Source organism: Leishmania panamensis (genome assembly GCF_000755165.1).
Source record: "Leishmania panamensis strain MHOM/PA/94/PSC-1 chromosome 34 sequence".
NCBI lineage: Eukaryota > Euglenozoa > Kinetoplastea > Trypanosomatida > Trypanosomatidae > Leishmania > Leishmania panamensis.
In genome coordinates, this window is record NC_025881.1 from 91323 (window position 1) to 110931 (window position 19609).

Genomic DNA, 19609 nt, shown 5'->3' on the forward strand with positions numbered 1-19609 from the left:
CAACAATGGGCGCTACTCAAACGCCAACCATCAAAGAAGGGACCTACCAAGCCCGAACAGCCACTCAATCGCGTACACTTACAGCCTCCACCCCCCACCCCATACCCACACTCGCGCCCACAGCAAAAGCGGACTCCCCTCTGCCGCACAGACAACACACCCATATATATCCTGCACAGGCATCTGCACAAGCGGCTCCTTTCCCCGACCCATTACACGTATCTCGTCCCACGCGTACTTGAACACCATGACCGACACCAACTGGAAGGCTCAGCTAAACCCGCCGCAGAAGAGCACGCGGAAAAAGACGGAAGATGTGGAGTCTCGCCGTAACGTCAACTTCGAGGAATACGCCCTGCGGCGTGAGCTGCAGATGGGCATCTTCGAGAAGGGCTTTGAGAAGCCAAGCCCTGTGCAGGAGGAGGCCATACCCGTCGCCCTGCAGGGCAAGGACGTGCTCGCCCGCGCCAAGAACGGTACCGGCAAGACCGCCTCCTTTGTGATCCCGGTACTCGAGAAGGTTGACACCCGCGAGTCTTATGTCCAGGCGCTCCTGATGGTGCCCACCCGCGAGCTGGCCCTACAGACAGCGCAGGTGACGAAAGAGCTCGGCAAGCATATCCCCGGGCTCGAGGTGATGGTGACCACCGGTGGTACAACACTGCGCGATGATATTCTTCGCCTGACGAGCAAGGTACACATTCTGGTGGCGACCCCAGGTCGTGTGCTTGATCTGGCGAGCAAGAAGGCGGTTGACCTTTCCCATTGTCACATCTTGGTGCTGGACGAGGCCGACAAGTTGCTCTCCCAGGAGTTTATGGAGATCATCGACGACCTGTACACCTACCTCCCCTCCCAGCTGCAGTCCATGCTTTTTTCTGCCACGTTCCCGGTGACAGTGAAGACGTTCGCGGAGCGCCACCTGCACAACCCCTACGAGATCAACTTGATGGACGAGCTGACCTTGAAGGGTGTGACGCAGTACTACGCCTTCGTCGAGGAGCGCCAGAAGATCCACTGTCTCAACACGCTCTTCAACAAGCTGCAAATCAACCAGTCTATCATCTTCTGTAATAGCGTCAACCGCGTGGAGCTGCTCGCGAAGAAGATTACCCAGCTCGGCTATAGCTGCTACTACATCCATGCCCGCATGCAGCAGCAGCACCGTAATCGCGTTTTCCATGACTTCCGCGAGGGACACTGCCGCAACCTCGTCTGCTCCGATCTCATCACCCGTGGTATCGATATTCAGGCCGTGAACGTCGTCATCAACTTCGACTTCCCCAAGTACGCCGAAACGTATCTGCATCGCATCGGCCGTTCCGGTCGCTTCGGCCACCTCGGTGTTGCCATCAACTTCGTGACGTACGATGACCGCTATAATGTCTACCGCATTGAACAGGAACTGGACACGGAGATCAAGCCGATCCCCGCTGATATCGACCCCGAGTTGTACGCGGCGTAAAACGTGGCGAAGACGATATTACACCAGAACTCAGTCCTCTCCTACACCGACACGCGCCCCGCACACACCCACAGGGATATACGTATCGACGACAGGCGCCAAGTATCGCCCTAGACATGAATCGGAATATCGGAAAGAGGAGGAGGGACGTAGAGAGCGTGGGGGTGGAAGAATGGAGAGCAGATCTAATTCTGGGAGGTGGATGGCACGCAATGGGAGGGGGAGAGGGCGAGCGGCGCGACGCCACAGCCGCAGCAACGATGAGGCGAGTCGAGGGACACTTGATCAGAAGGGCCGCCACCCTGGATTGCTGCCATCATCTACAGACGTAGCGAGAGGAAAAGAAGTGATCACTGACCCTGCTACGCGCGCAGAATGCACGGCGCCAACGAACCCTGCCGTACCCCTCTCCTCCGTCTTTCTTTCTCTATTCCCTCCCGTGCCGGCTCATCAGCATCGCGGTCCTTTTCTCCCTGCACCATACGTACGTCACTATCGCGAACTTAGAGGTCGCCGAAGCCGTCTCGGCTCGGCGTGTTTTGCTCAGACAACGAGCCGGTAAGCGACGCACGGTTGTGCACGCTCTGGGTCGCACTGCAGGTAGAGGGACGAAGGGTAAGGCCGAGCTCATGTGCAATGCGGGAAGCACCAGTGCGCTCTTAAGGCTTTACTGGGGCGAATGTGGACAAGGACTGCTAGTCCCTGAAGTGCAGTAAAATACATGAAGGGGGCGCCCCTGCGTATGCGTCTCTCTGTGCATGTGCGAACCTTTATCCGATAGCCGCACTCCTGTGCGGCCAAACGCCTCCTCCTCTCCCCCACCCTCTCACGCGTGTCGAGTTTGATGTGGAAGTGAGCTGCCCCACCGGAGGATGTGGGTATTGCCCCGTGTGGCTTTCTCTTCTCTTCCTCCTCTCCCACCTCTTGCCCGTTTCTTGTTAGTCCTGTGTCTCCTCCTCTCTACCTACCCTACCTCTTACCTTTTGTTTCTCTAAAGTCTCTCTCTCTGGCGGGTCTTTTTCTTTGTGTGTGTGTCTCTCTCCGCCTGACCTCTAACTCCCCCCTTCTCTTCCTTCACGCACTCACGCGCACCATCCACTTACCCCTTTACCACTGCCACCACACAGCCACCTCCCTTTCTTCTCCCTTCGCCCCTCCTAGGTATTCCTTGGTTTTATCTTTCTCGCTCTCGCATTTCCTCTTTTGCTGTTGGCGATGTACTCTCAGTCTTGTGTGTCCTCTATGTGTGAGTGTGAGGCGTGCGCTGCTTGAGACCCGCTGGTGTGCTTTTCCTCTTTCATTTTCCCTTCTGTATCCCATCACTCTCCCGCCTTCTCGGTCTTGCCGTTGCTGCTCTTGTGCTCTCTCTCTCTCTCTGTTGCATCACCGTTTGCGGAGGATACAGGGCTCGGCCGCACCTCTGCAACAGCGCATGCAAAGCGGTGGCACACGTAGTTCCAAATGCCCACTGCATTGAGGGTATTTCTACCGGGGAGATTGAGCACCCAGGCACAAATGCACACACACACACACACACACACATGCTTACTGTCGTGTGTGTGCAGGTTTTGAATTAGCTGAAAGTGGAGAGACGTTACAGCATAGGAGTAGCAGGGAAGTGCATACCTACACAGGGGCACGTGAGAACTCGCAAAGAAGTAGAGGAAGCAAAGCAAACCTCAGAGAGAGAGGCAGGCGTAACTAAAGGGGGAGCGTGCAGGAGCGAAACGAAGAGGCAACGGAAAAAAATATATATGAATGAAAAGGCACTGAATGATACGCGCGTGTGCCGTGGAGGAAGTCTGCATGTTTTTCTCTTCTCCCTTTTTCTTTCCTTTGAAGGTCGCAAAAAGCTGCGCGCACCGCTAGCGATTCACCTCTGAAGGTGTTACAATGAAGGCATTCGTCGCTTTTTCAAATCTCTTTTCCCACGTCTGTGTGCGATCACCCTTCGCCCTTCTCCATCGCTTTCTCCCCCCTCTCACTCTATACGTGTGTGTGTGTGTGCGTGCATGTTTATGCGTTCTCTCTTCTTTTTTTTCTTTCATTTTCCTCTCTCCACCACCGCCATGCGTCTTTCACACGTGTGAGTGTGTAATATATGTGTCTGCAAAGCCTGTTTCTGTGACCGTCGCCCTCTCTGCCCTTCTCTGTTTTACCCACCACCACCACCTCCTCCTCTCTCTCTTTGTCTGTGGCTTGGCCTCCTCTTCTCTCCCACTGTGTGCGTGTGTGCACGTGAGTGCTATGGGATGTGTGACGCTCTTGTGTGATCTTTTGCGCTTTATGTTTCCATTTTTTGTTGTTGGCGTTTTCACGTGTATGCGTATGCGTACGTGGGGGGGCCGGTGGACGCGCATTGTGCCTCTCTCTCTCCTCGTGTGCTTTGTGTTTCGTGATCCTCGGCTCGCTTCTCTCCCGTCTGTGTGTGCGTGTGCATTTCTTTGCGGCCCTCTTCACGCCAACAAACGGACCACAGAAGATGCTGAGAGGATGTGAGAGGCGCGTATGGCGGGAGTGGGAGAGAGGGGGGACAAGACGACGTTGCAATGACGTTGTCTGCTGGCATCTCAGCTGAGACATTTTATTTATTTATTTTTCGAAGAGGTAAATCTGGCGTGGGGGCAGGTCAAGACGACACATTCAGTCTCTCCACTATACGTTTTCCTCGACACTCAGAATCGTACACGGTCTCCGGAACACCCACAACAGCAGCAGCATACAGACCCACACATGTATTCACCGTCACGCACACGCCCGCACACTACTTCTTTGCATTCACAAGCAAAGAAACGAAAGAAGACACGGGAACACAGAATGAAATACCGGAAGCACACGAACGGAACACGGGTGAGGGAAGGAGGCCGCAGCGATGACGAGCACCGCCTCCTCGACAGTGGCGGAGCCACACGACCGCGCCGAACAAACAACCAGAGAGAACATTATGAGACGTTTCTTCCGGACTTCTTTTTTACTCCTCTTTGTTTGCTCTTTACTTGTAAAACACGAGCCCAACCAAACTACAGGAACCACCTTCGCCGATGGAATATGACTGCCAATATGAACTGCAACACATATACACGCACACACGGAAAATTAGCTACACACGGCAACATCATCGTGAAACTGCTGTAGCAGCGCCACCGGCGGCGTTGAGGAGCACACCCATAGGCTTACGTTTTTCTCGCTCCTTCTTTTTGGGTTTGCGTCTTAGGGAGGAGGGTGACTTGAGGTGGTGCGAATATGTGTATGCACGCAGAGTCATTAAAGCACAACAGGGAAAAAAAAGAGAAGTGGAGACAGTTGCTAGATCACGTGGAATTTGCATCCCGGTCCCCTTTGACTCAAGAGTGGGGAGTTGCACCGTAGCACGTGCTTGTGAGGAGAGTGACGGTCGCCAACGCACTAGGCGTTCTCTAGTCCTTGCCTCCGTGAAGAAAGGCAGGGCTGGTTTGCGGTCAGAAATGACTGCGCGCGTCTTGGGTGGCGGCACGTGTGCAGCGTCATGGGCCGTTTTCTGTGCCGCGCGCTTCGACTCTTTTTCTGCGTCTGCTCACCACGTGGTTGTGTGCTATCGCCTGTAGGTGTGCTGAGATGCATCACAAAGGAAGCGAAGGCGAGTGGTGGAGATGCCTGCCCATCGCTTGTCTGAGAGGAGGGCCGGTTGATGTGTGTGTGTGTGTGTGGAGGGGGGGGAGTAGGTGGGGGGTAGGCGTGTTATGTTGTCGTGACCACTGCCGTACCTACCTTCAGTCACACTCACCTACGCATACCTGCACACGTTCACCTCTCGTCTTCTGTGCTGTCACTCTCCCTTTATCTTCGGCCTCTCCTCCCCTTATTTTGTCTCATATTCGTCTTTTCAACGACTGCGCCGGTGTGCCAAACGTGTGCCCTATTCGGTTGTCCTCGCTGCCGCTGCTGCGCCTCTCTCTTGTGCACACGCACTCATTGCAGCACACGCACACAAACGCGTCATTCGCTCCCCCTCTTTTTACCTGCGGATTTGCAACGAAGAGATAGAGAAAGGCAGCATCAGCAACGGCACTTACAGCAGGAGCGAAACAAGAAGGCTTGCAAACCCAACTCCATTTCCTTTAGCTTTGCGCTTTGCTTTCCGAGAACTGTTTCTCTTTTCTCTGTCGTCATTTTGTACCTCCACACTATTACTTGCGCGGGGTATCTCCTCCGCTCTCTCCTTGTTTTCCTCCTCTGTTGCTCACATTTTTTTTTTTCGTAGGCTGAGCCGCTGGAGAGCATCAAGCCACAAGGCCAGTGCAAGCAAATCTGTGCATACACATGCGTGTGCGTGTGTACACGGAGGCGTCACTGGATCGTTGAGCTCCTCTGTATTCAGCGATCTCTGCTCCCCCCCCTTTCCCTTTCACCTCGAAAGTTTCTCTCTTTTTCTTCTTGGCTTCTCACACATCTTTCTCGCTTTCACACGATACGCAGTGCCTTAATGTAGAAGGGAAGACGTGCCACTGCTCTGCCACTCCCCCCTCCCCCATACGCACACCCGCACACCAAAGCCCATAGACAGCGCACTGAACCTGCGCGAGAGTTGTCACGACCTTCCCCCTCACCGCACTCCACACATACACCCACAGAGAGGGACGCGTGCCGACGCGTTGGTTTTCGTTTTTCTTCCCATCCCGCATACATCCACTCCACTAGAGATCTACACAGACTCACCCATCCCCGCACTCTCTTTCTCTCTCTCTCTCTCTTGCCGCACCCCTCTTCCTCCTCCACGCATCAGCACACTTCTTGACAACTTACCCACCCCCTTAGCAGTCCGTATAACGGCAGCGTCCTACCTGGTGCGTTCTCTGCGCCCACCCACTCGCTGACCAGCACACTTCTCCACTCTACTTCATCTGCCTTCTACCACTCGCTCCACTATATAGCCTCTTTCCCTTCTTTTCTCTTCTTTCGGCGGTCTGCCTTAGGCACTGGCGCCTCCCTGCGCGTTAGTCGACTCGTCCACGCATAGAAGACACACGGACACAGTCGCAGGTGGTGTCGACACTCACCATCGCACCAATTCGTGTCACCGGCGGTGTTTTGCTCTAGCGGGCTTCCTTTGTATCGTTTTTATTTTTTTGTTGTTGTCACTCGTAGCGGTCTTGTGCCACACTTAAAAAATCCCAAGTGAGGTAGAGCTGGCTGTGCTTCGGTTTGCACGTGGCCCAGTGAAGCCGACCCATGCTCGGCTTTGGAACTACTTTGACAGAGCAGGAGCGGGCAGTGAAGCGGCTGAAGATTGACAGCCCTTCAGCGTCTCTTGAGTGCGAAGACAACAGTGACAACAGCACCTACGTTCCCCACATCGTAGAGGTCAATCCTGTGCCAACGGACGTGCACTGTACTTCACTCCCGTCCAAGCAGATTGGCACTTCTGCAGTGGAGGCGGTGAACGGCGCCTCTCCCGAGGAAGTCTCACTGACGAACTCGTCGAGGAGTCGCTACAGCAGCGATGACGATGGGAACGGCAAGGATGAAGATGCGAATGATGACCTCCTATCTTCCCCAGTCGCACGACAGTGCAGCAGCGACACGTGGCGCTTGACGCGCACGCCGATGGGGTCTACTCTGAGGGCTACCTCCACCATAGCCGGTGGCGTAGCTTCTCGGCCGCTCCCCATCACGACAAACGGCGCAATCACCACACTGCGCAGTCTCGGCCAGCTGCAGACACTCGTGGGCAGCAGAAACACAGCGTCCGCAAAGGATAATGCGCACCCCAGCCTGCGACTCAAGCCGGGGGAGACGGTAATGCTGCTGCTGTATTTTGACGAGACGTCCCTCCGCTCGCTAATTAACGGAGCGACGACGGAGCTGTCGCAGATGCGCGTGTTCACGCTGAACCTGGCGAAGTTGCCGCCGCAGGACTACGAGGTGACCCCAGAAAAACGTCTGGGCGCTGGTGGCTGTACGAACAGCCCCGACGCAAGCGTACGTGCGCGGCGTGAGGGCGGCACCGCGGCGCCCGCCGCTGGCGTCACCCAAGCTACGACGCACGACAGCGAAGACGAGAACGAGGAGGAGCTAGTGCTGACGGTCCACCCGATGGCGGTGTCGACAGCGGCCGCGGCGGAGACCAGCGCCATCGCGGAGAAGGAGCGCCTCCCTCACGCATCGGTATCCGTCAGTGGCGCCCTCACACTCGACGAGGTCTCCAGCGTCTCCTGTCTCTCCGTCCACCTCCACCACGCTAGCGATATCATCAGCGATAAGGTGCACCAGATGCTGGCGGTGGACACCATACTGAACCCCCAAGCTTCCCAACAGCAGCGTGCTCATGGGAACAGCGACGGCGGTGCTGGTGTCGTTGGCAAGGAGCCCTTGCTGTTCCCTGCCATGATTGTTTGGCGCGCCGCCGGTGCCCCACGCGAGGAGTACCCACCGGGCCCACCGCAGACCTACTCCTCCCAGCCTCCGCCAACCCAAGCTGAGCTCTTTTGCGACCGCCTTTCTACAGAGGGTGGGCCGCTGGTGGTGAAGGAAGCGACTGGGGTGGACCAGGTGCACTCATTGACGCTGTTCCGCCCTGTCTTCACGATGGAGCATCTTTTCCGCACCCTCGTCCGCACTGTCGCGCCGTCGTTTGCCGCCAGAGGCACCGGCGACAAGTCCCGTACGGTGCTGTACCTCGGTGCGTCGTGGTGTCCGCCCTGCATGCGCTTCGTACGCGAGATGCCGCAGCTCATGCGCGAGGATCTGCCGCCGAGTGTCGTGTGCACCCTGAAGGCGGACATGGACTTGGCCAAGCCGATCTACGACTATTTCAAGGTGGAGGTTATCCCCACTTTTGTCGTCCTGGACAACGAGGTGCTCATGAAGTGCTACGAGAGAGTACAGTGCCAGCGGAGCAGCGCTGCTAGTTGCAACAACAGCGGCGGCGCCTCGCAGTCTGACTACGCCCGTGCCATCCAGGAAGCCTTCTCTAAAGCAGAACTGGGCCGTCTGCAGAACTCCAACAGACGTCTTGTTAGCACCTTCATCTCTAAGCACAGCCAATCGCTGAGCTTTGATGAAGACTTCTGATGGATGGGATCAGTGACGGGCGCCATAGCCGCTGCTGCTGCTGCTGCTGCTTGGCACGCGGCTACTGCCGTACTTGTCCTCTCCCGTTTAACCGTCTCTTTCTCATATGGCCTCTTTAGGAGTGTTTATGGGCACTTTTCTAGCTCATTTCACGCATGTGCGTTTTTCTGCTGTTGTTTTCTGATTATAGATCTCATCTACGCACACTCACAGCCACGCGCGCGCCACTTGGTTGATGCGGTGGGACACTCGACATTGCAGACACCGAAATTACGCTTCTTTAATCAGCGACCAAGGCTAGACCCCGCGCACCCACACATATGCATATGCACAGCGTAGATGGCCCCCGTCCCATCTCGTTGATTTTCCCCTTTTTCCTTCAGTCTGGCTTTTTTCTCGTTTTCTTTTTTTTGTGTTTGTCTGTTTGCCTGCCGGTGGTCGTTGCAGCTTTGTGTCATGACCCCACCCCTCCCTCCACCTCCGCCGTGCTTCTGACCCTGTGACGGATCGGCGTGCCGCTGTGCTCGGTTTGCACTCGACATTGTTTTGTCCATTCTTCGCCTTTTGGCTTGTTCTGCTCTGTTTGAGCGGCCAGGACTGCATAGACGAAGTGCAGAGAAGAATACAACGGCAACGGCGACTGGGAAGGGGAATGTATGCGTACATAAGCGCGCGGTGTTTGCCCGTGTGCATGTGTGTAGGTGCCACAACGGGTTGTTTAGACTGAAAAACTTCAGACCCTCTCCGTGTCTTTCTCGCTCCTTCGCCTTTGACATGTTCGGCGCATTTTTCACTGTGTGTGTGTGTGTGTGCATGTTTGGGTGATTGCGCTGCTGCACCTGTGGCAGCGGCAGGAGAAGAGAAACAGGTGAGTTCTCAGAGGAAGAGTCAACGCTCTCCCTCCCTCCCCCACACCCACCCATACTCACAGGAAGACCAAAACGGTAGAGATGAAGGAGATGAGTGTGGCTAGTTTTTCTTCGTGTCAATGCGTCTATTCTGCCATAAAACATGAGCTAAACTCTACCTGACTCGGCTTGCCCCACAGGCTCCATCGCGTGGTGCCCAAGCAGCGGTAGGCACGCGTTACAGCAATGCATCGGCTCAGTCACCTGAGCACAGCCTCTGTCTCGAACTCTACTCACCCGCCTTGCAGGTCGCCTCCCAGTCGTTCTCATTATGCCGGCCGCCAATCGGTGCATCTCTCGGGGTGGTTCAGGTTCTTCACACCAGTGTGCAGCAAGGGCCGGGTGAGATGCATTCGGGTCACACTGGCACCCCGCCTATTACATGGATGGCACAAGTGTGCTCACAGTCAACTGTTACTCCGACGAAACGCCATCGAGGGATCCGACCGCTGGCATCAGCAGCGGCAAACTGCTGACTTTTTCATGTTGTAGGTACGTTGCCCTGCGATCGCCAGAAGTGGTTCGGGGTTGGCAGGGATAGGGGGGCTGCTTGGCTCCTTCACCGAGAGCGAGGTTTACAGGGCCCTGCGATGCCACGCGCTGAGGTGTTCTCCCACATTGGAGTTATAATCCGTGGAGAGAAAATGGGATTAAGAAGGAGAGTATTTGTCCATAGATGCCACTGATGTGTTTAGTTGAGCGTGGCGTGGCCGTGTACGTGGCGCACCTGCGTCCGTGTGTAATGTTTGGTGCAGGCGATCTTCTCAGACTCTGTTGTTCTTTGTGTTGTTAGCTTTGCAAGGTTTCACCTCTGTCGTGTATGTGCGCATATGCGTTACTCGCTGTGCGTGTGCCTGGGTGTGGGTCCTCGTCGCTCTCTTTTTTGTGTGTTTGTTTCGATGTCTGACGACAGCAGTCGAGGGCACCAGCAGGAGGAGTATTAATCACCCCCGATACAATAAAACGACAGAGGCGTGCAGTCTAAAACTGAAGCGCTTGAAACAACGAGGTCTACCGGTAAAGGCGGTGGAGCGTCTGTGTTTTCGTATCCTTGTCTCTGTTTAATGACGGCAATGCTGTGTGGTGGCTTGCTTTCTCCTTTCGTAGTGCGCCCTACCCTTAAACTCATCGTGCACCACCCCAACACGCAGTATGACGTCGTGTTCATCCACTGAGTTCACTCTGTCTCGAATCCTCCTCCTCTCCACCTTTCTATGCCATACTTGCCGCCGGGTGCCCGGGGTTCCCCCCTCCACTCCCTCCCTCGACGCGGCTACGTCCCTCTGTGCATGGATGCATTTTTTTTCTACCCCCTCCCACATCCACTAACCCACTCACCGCCTCACAAAACCGAATCATCATCGACCTCAGCAACACCACCGCGTAGTTTCACCAGTTTGTTTGTGCCCTCCTCACTTTCACTCCAAGAGCGCCCGAGAGGAGGAGACTCAAACAGTCGACCGCTCTTGTGCTTTTGCTTTTATCTTCCTTATCCCCCTCCCCTCTCTCTCTCTGACCTGCCCACTTGTTGCCCCTCCTGTTTCAACACACACACACACAGAAGAGAAAACAAACAAACAGAGAGAGGGTGACAGGCAGAAGCGTCGAAACAAGCACGACACATGCCCATACTGTTGCACGCTCGGCTGCCGCTATAAGTGCCCTCCTCCGCTTCCCTGCTGCTGCATACTATAGTTTCTACTGCTACACATTGATTGGCACATCTCGACTCTCGGTGCTGAACTTACCCTCTCTCCATCTCTCTCCTGTGAGCTTCAATTTACTGCTTCTCGAGCGAAGCGCATCTAACCTTCGTTTTCTTGTCGAGCGTAGAGTTGTACTCACTCGCACGGGAAAACAAGAGAAAGGCGGTGTACGGAGGCACGTTTGCACTGCTTTTCCCCCTTCCCCTTTTGTTTCAGCGGCGGTTTCTCTCTCTCTATCTCTGCACAGCCACGGCAATTTTTCTCACTCCCTTTGCTCGCTTCCACCTCTCTTTTTCCTTTTGTTTGCGCTTCTCTGCGTGTTTGCCAGTGAAAGTGTGCGTGTGCGTGTGTGTAGAGGTGGTTTCCCTGGGGTTAGTTGCTTTTTTTAAATTTATTATTTGGCTGTTCTCTTTCGCCTTCATCACCTCCTCGCTTCACACCTTCTTTGCTCACTTGGCCTCTGCGTCTCGGCCTATTTTCCCATACTTCTGCTCCGTGCCTCATTCTGTATTTAGTGGCCCCCACCTCTCGGTCAAAGGCTCTCCCAGATGTCGTTTGGTCCGTCCGTGCGCAGTGACTGGGAGTGTACTACTGCGCCGACCACCGCTGAAGTTGGCATGAACGGCACAGGAGTTGTTGGTGGTGTCTCGGCGGCGGTTTCATCGTCGTCGACAGTACCAGCTGGCGGTGCCGGTCCGTCGTGTGGCTCTCCGCATCGCTCGCCGCGCACGACAGTGCAACGCATGGACATCAGTGGAGGCGACCGCAATGGGTCGACCGCCGCCGACCGTGGGTACAGCGCTAGCGCCTCCGCGACGCCAACTGCCGCTGACGTACCGAAGGGCGCCACACACAGGTCACCCACGCCGCCGCCGCCAAGTAATCCTCCCTGGATTCATGCACCTGTGCTACGTGGTGCCTCAGAGGGAAAGACGTCATCCGTGAAGCTCCCAGTCCTCACTCGCGCTACACCAGCACGCGCCTCCTCGATCCTGCACGATGTCGGCGCCTCCGCCACCACCAGTGCATCGTCTTCCAGCAGCACCGTGGTACTGCCGTCGGTGCAGTTACGCCATGCCAGTATCTCCGGTGCGGAGTTCTCCGGAGATGAAGGGGGATCCGCGAACAGATCAAGTAGCAGGTGGACAAATGTGGGTAGACCAAACGGCACATCATCACCTATCGGTGCGCGCGCTGCTGCTGCGCAGCTCCCTTCGCTTTCGACTACTGCCTCAGGTCAGTGTCCGTCTATTGGGGCTGAGGTCGCCGCTGCTGCTGGTACTTCTGGGTGGTTCCGCGTGGACGCATCGAATTTAACTAGCGGGCCACCGTCCCAAGAGCAACGCGAGTTGTACTTTCGCAAGAACAACATTCCCTCCTTGTTCAATGAGCTGAGCGAGGACCTACTTGATGCCCAACCGAAGGACCCGGTGTCGTTCATGAAGGAGTGGCTGCAGAGACGACGAGAAGCCATTGCGCAATAGAACGCCGAGGACTGGTTTAGGAGGTGAGGAAGAACTGCACCCTTCTCTGTGTAGCGGGGAAGCATCCTCTGTATACTGTGAAATGTGTTGTCTGTTCAACAACACCGCAACACAGACCCCCACCACCACTTTCACCTGCCTCAGATATACCAGCCCTGTGACTCTCTCCGTGCTGTCATGATCCGGTATAGCCTGCTCAGTTCCGTTTCATGCTTTGTGCGTGTGCGTGTAAGAGTGCCCCACTTGGGCCGCCCAGCCGCTTGCTCAGCGGGCCTCGGTGCACGAACTTCTCGACCGTTGTGCGGCTACCTTCTGATGCCTTTCCATTCTGCTAACTTGTGTACCGCCCTTCGTCGATGTCGCTCCCATCTCTTCCCCCCTCTCTCAGCCTGGCAGGGCCTCCTTCTGCAAGTTGAACTTGAAGGCGGTGCAAGTGGGTAGAGGGAAAAAGGAGAAGACAAGTGCAATGTGGTACGTGACGGCTGTCAATACAAGCGCACACCGAGACCTCGGCAGGTACACATAGAGGCCAAACATCACAGAATCGAATTCACTCGCGCACAAAGACTTCAAAGTTTGCATGTCGGGGAGGAAACGCGGCGCCGCGCTTGACATATGTCTCTTCTCTCTTCTCTCTTTTTTTTTATGGCGCGTTTTTTACTTTGCTTCCTTCTCACTTTGTCTTTCCTGCTAGTCATCTCCTCTCCCTTCTTCCTTTGCTTGTTGTCGTCGTGTGTTTCGATTTGCGGCATCCTACACTTAGTCCCCCCTTCCCTGCACCTGCTCCCCCTCCCCCCCTTCCCCCCCACAAACGTGCGCATGCCCAAAGACACAGCGACGTCAGCGCGTGTGTGGACATTTTCTCTCTCTCGCTACTCTTCTGTGCATGTGCATATGCGTCTCTCGTGTCTGTGCGTGCTTCCCAAGTCTTTTCTTTACTTGTCTTTTAGTTTCGCGCTGCTCAGGTGGTGCTGTTCCCTTGTCCCCCACCTCTTCCTCTCTCCTCGTGCCTTTTCCCCTCCTCATCGGCTTAGCTTTTCCTTCTCTGGCTGCTCTCCGTTGTCACGTGTGTGTTGGCGGAGGCGGAATTGGGGGTATGGCCCCCCCTGTAGTCGTCGCTTTCATAAAGTGTAGAGGAATTGCACTAGTGAGAGGGACGGACCCGGCGAGGAAAGCGCGAGGAAGATGTTGCATGTACAGACGATGTTCATAGTCGATTGGCCTGTTTACGTTGTCTTTCAATGCGTTGCTTGCCCTCTTCCCAGATACACATACACCCATGTCGTAAGTGGGCCGCCGTTGGGGGAGAGCTTCAGCCGCAATTACTGTCGATTGGGTGCGCGGGTTGGCGTGGAGAGGTGCTGCTGGTGGTTCATGATTGCATCCCCTGGCCTCCCCGCTGCCCTATTCTTCTGCCTCTTTCACACACACACACACTCATCGATAGGCGCTGACTGGGTTTGAGTAGGCGGGAAATGGGCTGCTAAGGCTCAGCTCTTCTTATCTTGTTATCTGTCAAAGCTACAGGAGGGATAGGTAAGGAAGGAGGAGCACAGCAGAGGAACGAAGAAAAAGCAAGAGTGAGGCCACGTCGCCCTCTCTTTCTTTTCCCTTTCACGTTGTATTGGTCATTTCTGTTTCGACGCCTCCTCGTTGGGCTCCCCTTTGACAGCGTCTGCTGCGCTGTGCCAAACCCCTCTGTGCACCGTTTGGCTCTCTTCGTTGGGCTTTTTCTTGCTGGTGTGTACGCGCGCGCGCACTCGATCAAAACGACACCGCAGAAAAGGGAGACCAACGCAAAACGTGCTGCTGCCACCCACACCCCCACCCCCGCTCTCCCCATTCTGTTCTATTTTCTCTCTTGAAGTGTGTCCCACACTCTGCGCTTGGCGTCTCCCTTGTCTTTTGTGTGTGTGTGTTACTCTTTGCTCTTTCTCTCTCTCTCTCTGATGAAACCGACCATCTCAGTGCGTGGCATTAAGCCTCAGTGCCCACTCTGTGGGGAGGCAAGGACCCTGCCGTCTGCCTCCGAGTATGACTGCGGGCTCGTGGTGTCGGCAGACAGCTCTGGGCTCGCGCGGTGTGCCGAGGAGACTTGCGGACATTTTCACACTTGGACTAGCTCACTGTGACTCGTGTCAAGAGTTCAACAATCACTGACACACTCGTGCCTGTTAAGGGCGTGCAGGTTCAGAAGAAGGTAGAATGCTCCTACTACCCCAGACTAGTAGCAGTGTCCTACCTGTCTCATGGCATATGCGGGGCAAACCATCCAGATACACTCCCGTGACATGGACGGAAATGGCAAATGGGGGCAGGGAGTCCCCCTTCCTAAGAGAACAGCGATCTCCTGAAGCCGGTCGCAGGATCTGCAAATGCGGGCACTATGCGCACGCCATGCCAAGCACCGCTGACACGGTGTATCACGTCCAAGCAAAGCATGCAGAGGTCAGCAGAGCAAGAGCGATAGGAAAGCAAAAGAAAACCACGAAGAGATCCATACTGATCAACCCCAAAGTGCATATGTGCGAGACATGCGGCATCTCCTACACCCGACCGGGTGGGCTGTTGAGGCAAGGATGCCGGAAGCATGACAAGAGCACCGCGGATTGTACCATCGAGTCCCCTAAACTCCAGTGTGGAGAACCATCACGCCATATTATTATGGGGTGCTGCAGCTTGAAGTAACGGAGGGGGAAACATGGCATACAGGCAGGCTGAAAGCTCTTGGAGTGCCCTGATCTGAGGCTAACCAATTTCCTGCTTGTCCTCGTGCAGTGTGTCTCTAGGCCACCCCCTACCTCCCGCACGACAGACCCCCACCACGACCACCCTCAAGTAGGACCCTTAACTCAGGTTACTTGGGCCAAGGCATGCAGTTCACCCAGATCCGTCTGGCGCCGATCGCGCAGCACATATGTGAGGAAGAGCTGATAAAGTATGAAAAGAACCCGTTAGATGCATGACTCGATTCGACGGCAGGAAGGCTTGTCCCAGGAGGACGGAGGTTTGGCCACAGTGCAGGAGAGGTGTAGGTGGACTGTGGTTGTGTGTGCGTTCGCTTGTTTGCGTCTTCGTGGAGGGCTGAACACGTTGAGTAACAAGGAAATACTGATGTCTTCGCTGTGGCGTGCACACATCGTTTTTCCTTTCCCTTTCCTCCACTCCGTACATGTACACCCCCGTACGTTTTGTCTGTTGTGTGCGTTGTGTGCAGATTTGTGGGTGCATTTTTTTTTTCGCGTTTTCCTTTCTTCGCCTTCTCACGTCCCTTTCTCTTTCCTCTTCCCCTCCCTTCCCTTTGCCAGTCTGTAGCGGTGTACCCCCTCCCTCCCTCCCTTTGCTCTCTCCCTGGCCATCCCCCACGTGTTGATATCTGCGTGTTTGCGCTTGCGTGCAGCGTTCATTTGTTGATCTTTTATTTCTCCTTTTCCACCGCTTCGCTCCGCCTGCAACTTTTTTCTTTACTGTTCGGCCATTTTTCTCCTACTCGCAGTCTTTGTGTGCGCGTTTGTCTTGTTGTCTTGCACACCTCTGCCCCCCTCCCCCTTCTCTCGTGGCTCTCGCTTGCCTGCTCTGTTGGTGCGTGTTGTTGTTGTTGTTGCCGTCGCTCTTTTTCTCTTCGTATCGCCTTATATTCTGTTGAGTGCCAAAATGTATGTCTCTGCCCTGCGTCTGTCGAGTCTTCACTTCACGCTCTGTTTGGTAGCTGCACCCCCTTCCCCCCTCCCTCCCTCTATTTCGCATGGGGGACAGTGATGTCCGTGTAATGGTGCGTGTGTTTTAGTGTGTTTGGCTGTGCAGTAATGCACTCGTGTTGGACTCTAAAGCCCCCTCTCCTCCCCTCGACCCCCGACTCCCGTTGTCTCGTCTCTTTACTAGGCTCTGCAGTGCGTTTTTCTCTCTCCCCTTGCCCTCTGTACCACCACTCTACCAACCACCCTTTGCCGGACCACTTCTCAGGGCGTCAATTCAAGAAGAGATGCAAACCGAAGCTATAAGACCCCCCCACACACACACACAGGCACACCCATACCCACAGGCACACTTTTGCAGGATACGGAGTACGGTGTCTTATGTGGACAGACTCACTCAGGTACGCGCGCGTCGCATGTGCTCTTGCTAGTGCGTGAAGTGCCTTACCCCATCCCAGAATGGAAGAGAGGCATCTTCGTTTTAGTACCCCTGCCAGCCTCTTGTGTGTCCCATCTTCCCCTTCCCTTCCCCTCTAGGTACGTATGTGCGGCACGTACACGATGTCCACGCGGTGCATCTCCCAGCACCTCTGCTTGGCTTTTTCCCGCTACCTGACACCGCTTATTGTCTTTATCCTCTCCTGCATCTCTCCGTACTCTTCTTCTTCCTCCGGCACAACCACATACACGTGCGCACAGGCAGCGCTCCGGGGTAAACGTTGCACTCTGGATCGACCCTCTTACCCAGTGCAACGCACCCACGGACAAGACTGCATTTTTCCAGGCACACCGCACAGCTACATTTCATCTGGCAGCACGTGCCCACTGTTTGTCTTCCTCCGTCTACGTTGGTTTCATGTCCTACGGTTTCTCTACTATCAACGGCGTGCTGCCGCGTGGCACCAAGCGCGCATACGTTCCACGCGCTGCACGACCCCACCTTGCCTGGTCTTCAGCGCAGCCGTCTCGAGCGATAGGAAGTCAATGCAGACTAAAGGGCGATGGAACAGCGGCGCGCGAGCGGACCGACTGCGTAGAGGGCACGGAGGCCGAGGGGGACAATGCCGCCCTTACGCCATTTTCCCCTACTGAGCTTGGCGTGGCGAGGCTGCTCACGACGGACGCAGTGTCTGGGACACGTCTCACCCTCTACACGAATCCCTCTGTACCACAGCTGGCACTACACAGTGCCACCATTCCGTCGCAACGGCGCGTTGTGGCATTGTGGACACCACCAACGAGCACGGGTTCTGACAACGGCGGCGGCGAAGCATGTGTGGTGACGCCGCTGTTCGTCAGCGACGACACAGGGAGTGTCTTTGCCTACCAATGGAGTGGCTCAGAGAGCTTTAGTGAGCCGGCAGAAAAGCGCCGCCGCATCGATGGAAAAACAGAGTGCCTGGCCAGTGAAGCCAAGGATGGCATATGGACCCCTGTGGCGCCGGCGCGTTCGACGGTGTCCTCGGATGTAGCACAAATGCAATCCTCCACGTCGACCATGTCAAGTCTCTTCTCCGTGACACGTGGCGCGCCGGGCTGGGCCGGGCTAACGGCACTGCACGCCTCGCTGTCTTGCAGCGAGGCGTTGCAGCTTGTGTCGGTGCGCGAGTTCTACCATGATGTGCGCCTCATCGATCCCACGCGGCAGACTGTCGTTCGCACCTATGGCACCACGCACGCCCCCACCGGTGTGCTCTGCCCCTCTATGCAGGCCGCCCCACACTGCACCCTTATCGTCGAAGGTTGCCTGGCAACGCTGTACGATGTGCGCTGCCCGAGTGCCGTGGTGTCACTCGGCGAGGTGTACGAGGCGCAGGCGGAGTGGCGAGCCGCCAAGGATGCTGCAGCCGTGGAGAATGGTAAGCAGGATGGCTGTGGCGTCGAAGGCGGTGTGCAGGCGAACGGCAAGGGCCTCCCAGGCGTCAACGCTGCTGTCGCGCCGGCGCCTGCACCACCTCTCATTCCTGGCCGGCTTACGAGCACCGTTGGACACGTGCGTGACGTCTGCGGTACTGCGAATCCGTTCGAGGTGGCGTGTGCGGTAGATCGCGCACTCTGCGTCTACGACCTGCGCAAGTTCAACCGCCTCTTCACTTCCTCGAGCGTTCTGAAGTACGTTGTTGGGAGCGTGGCCTCCGTGGCAGGCGGCCGTGGCATCGTGTGCGCCGGCATCGACGCTGAGGTGCGGCTTATCCCACTGCACGAGAAGTCCGACGCGATGACCACGGATACGTTGTCACTGGCTGCGCGTGTCGTCATGCAGGCCCAGCAAAAGAAGAAGCAGCGCTGCGACACCTGCAAGTCGCCGGGGCAACTCAGAAAGACTGACGACGAAGCAAACACCAAACCTGTAGGCCCGGGCGGGACGTTTCGTACACGTCTCAGCACCTCTGTTAGCTGTACGACGGTTTGGCAGGGCGGGTGGGTGACCACGTGCAACGGGGGCGGCGCAGCTGCAGTAGGTGTGTCGGTGGACAGTGAGTTGTTCCTGGCTCAGTGACGCACTTTAGTGATGGCGCGGGCCGGGGAAGTGAGCACAACTCCATCGCTTCACGGTCTCTTGCCGGTTGAATACGTCGAGTGGGCAGCACCTCCAGCAGCGGAGGTCGGCAGTACCCCCTGTACGCCGTCGCCATGAAAGGCAGCATCTCCTGTTGTGTCTTTTCCTTTGACGCTCGCTCGGCGTTTAATTTTGCAAGTACCCTTGGCCGGCGGCAGCAGCTGCACACTCGCCAATCATGGGCGTGCGCCTCTGTGTGTGACTCCCTCTTGTTCCCTCCTTTGCTCGCACACCTCAGGCCTACAGCCAAAAAAAAAAAAGACGCCCACCACAGCGCAACACGTGTGTTGTTATCCCGCGCATACCCTCCCTCTTCAATTGCGAGCCGCCACCCACACACCCACACGCCGCCTTTTTACCACGATAAATCTGGAAAAGCAAACGGAAAAAAAATGCAACACACGAACACTTTTTATTTTTCGTAGTTGTGCAAGAAAAGTGCGACAGACACGTAGTGACAGCGGTGCCGCTCTTCTCGCTGCCTTGTGAGCGTGTGCATTGAGGGAAGGGACAGGCGGGAAAGAGGTGCCTTCATTTGCCTACACACACACACGTGTGCTACTTGGTGACTGCAACGCATGCCTGCATGTGTGAGCCCGCAGCTTCTCTCTTGCTCTTTCTCTCACTCACTCATGCCCCCTCCTTTCCTGATCCTCATGCTTGTCTTCCTCTTATTCGTTCTCCTTTCCCACATCTTGACGGTGTGTGCTGCGCAGGTCGGTTCCGTACAAACTAAGCCAT

General features: G+C 55.9%; 3 protein-coding genes across 3 annotated transcripts, besides 2 other annotated features; all 3 read left to right on the forward strand.

The window, feature by feature from the left end:
- Positions 1-247: 247 nt before the first annotated feature.
- LPMP_340350 (ATP-dependent DEAD-box RNA helicase, putative) lies at positions 248-1465 on the forward strand (the record flags this gene model as incomplete). Its single annotated transcript, XM_010704162.1, has 1 exon — positions 248-1465. The coding sequence occupies one exon, from the start codon at positions 248-250 to the stop codon at positions 1463-1465; it is 1218 nt and encodes a 405-aa protein (XP_010702464.1).
- A 5208-nt stretch (positions 1466-6673) lies between these two features.
- Positions 6674-8515, forward strand: LPMP_340360 (hypothetical protein; the record flags this gene model as incomplete). The annotated part of the gene is made up of 1 exon (XM_010704163.1): positions 6674-8515. One exon carries the CDS (start codon positions 6674-6676, stop codon positions 8513-8515), a length of 1842 nt encoding a protein of 613 aa, XP_010702465.1.
- Positions 8516-9490: 975 nt separating this feature from the next.
- Positions 9491-10037: a repeat region.
- Positions 10038-14612: 4575 nt separating this feature from the next.
- Positions 14613-15707: a repeat region.
- A 1457-nt stretch (positions 15708-17164) lies between these two features.
- Positions 17165-18808, forward strand: LPMP_340370 (hypothetical protein; the record flags this gene model as incomplete). Its single annotated transcript, XM_010704164.1, has 1 exon — positions 17165-18808. One exon carries the CDS (start codon positions 17165-17167, stop codon positions 18806-18808), a length of 1644 nt encoding a protein of 547 aa, XP_010702466.1.
- Positions 18809-19609: the final 801 nt, after the last annotated feature.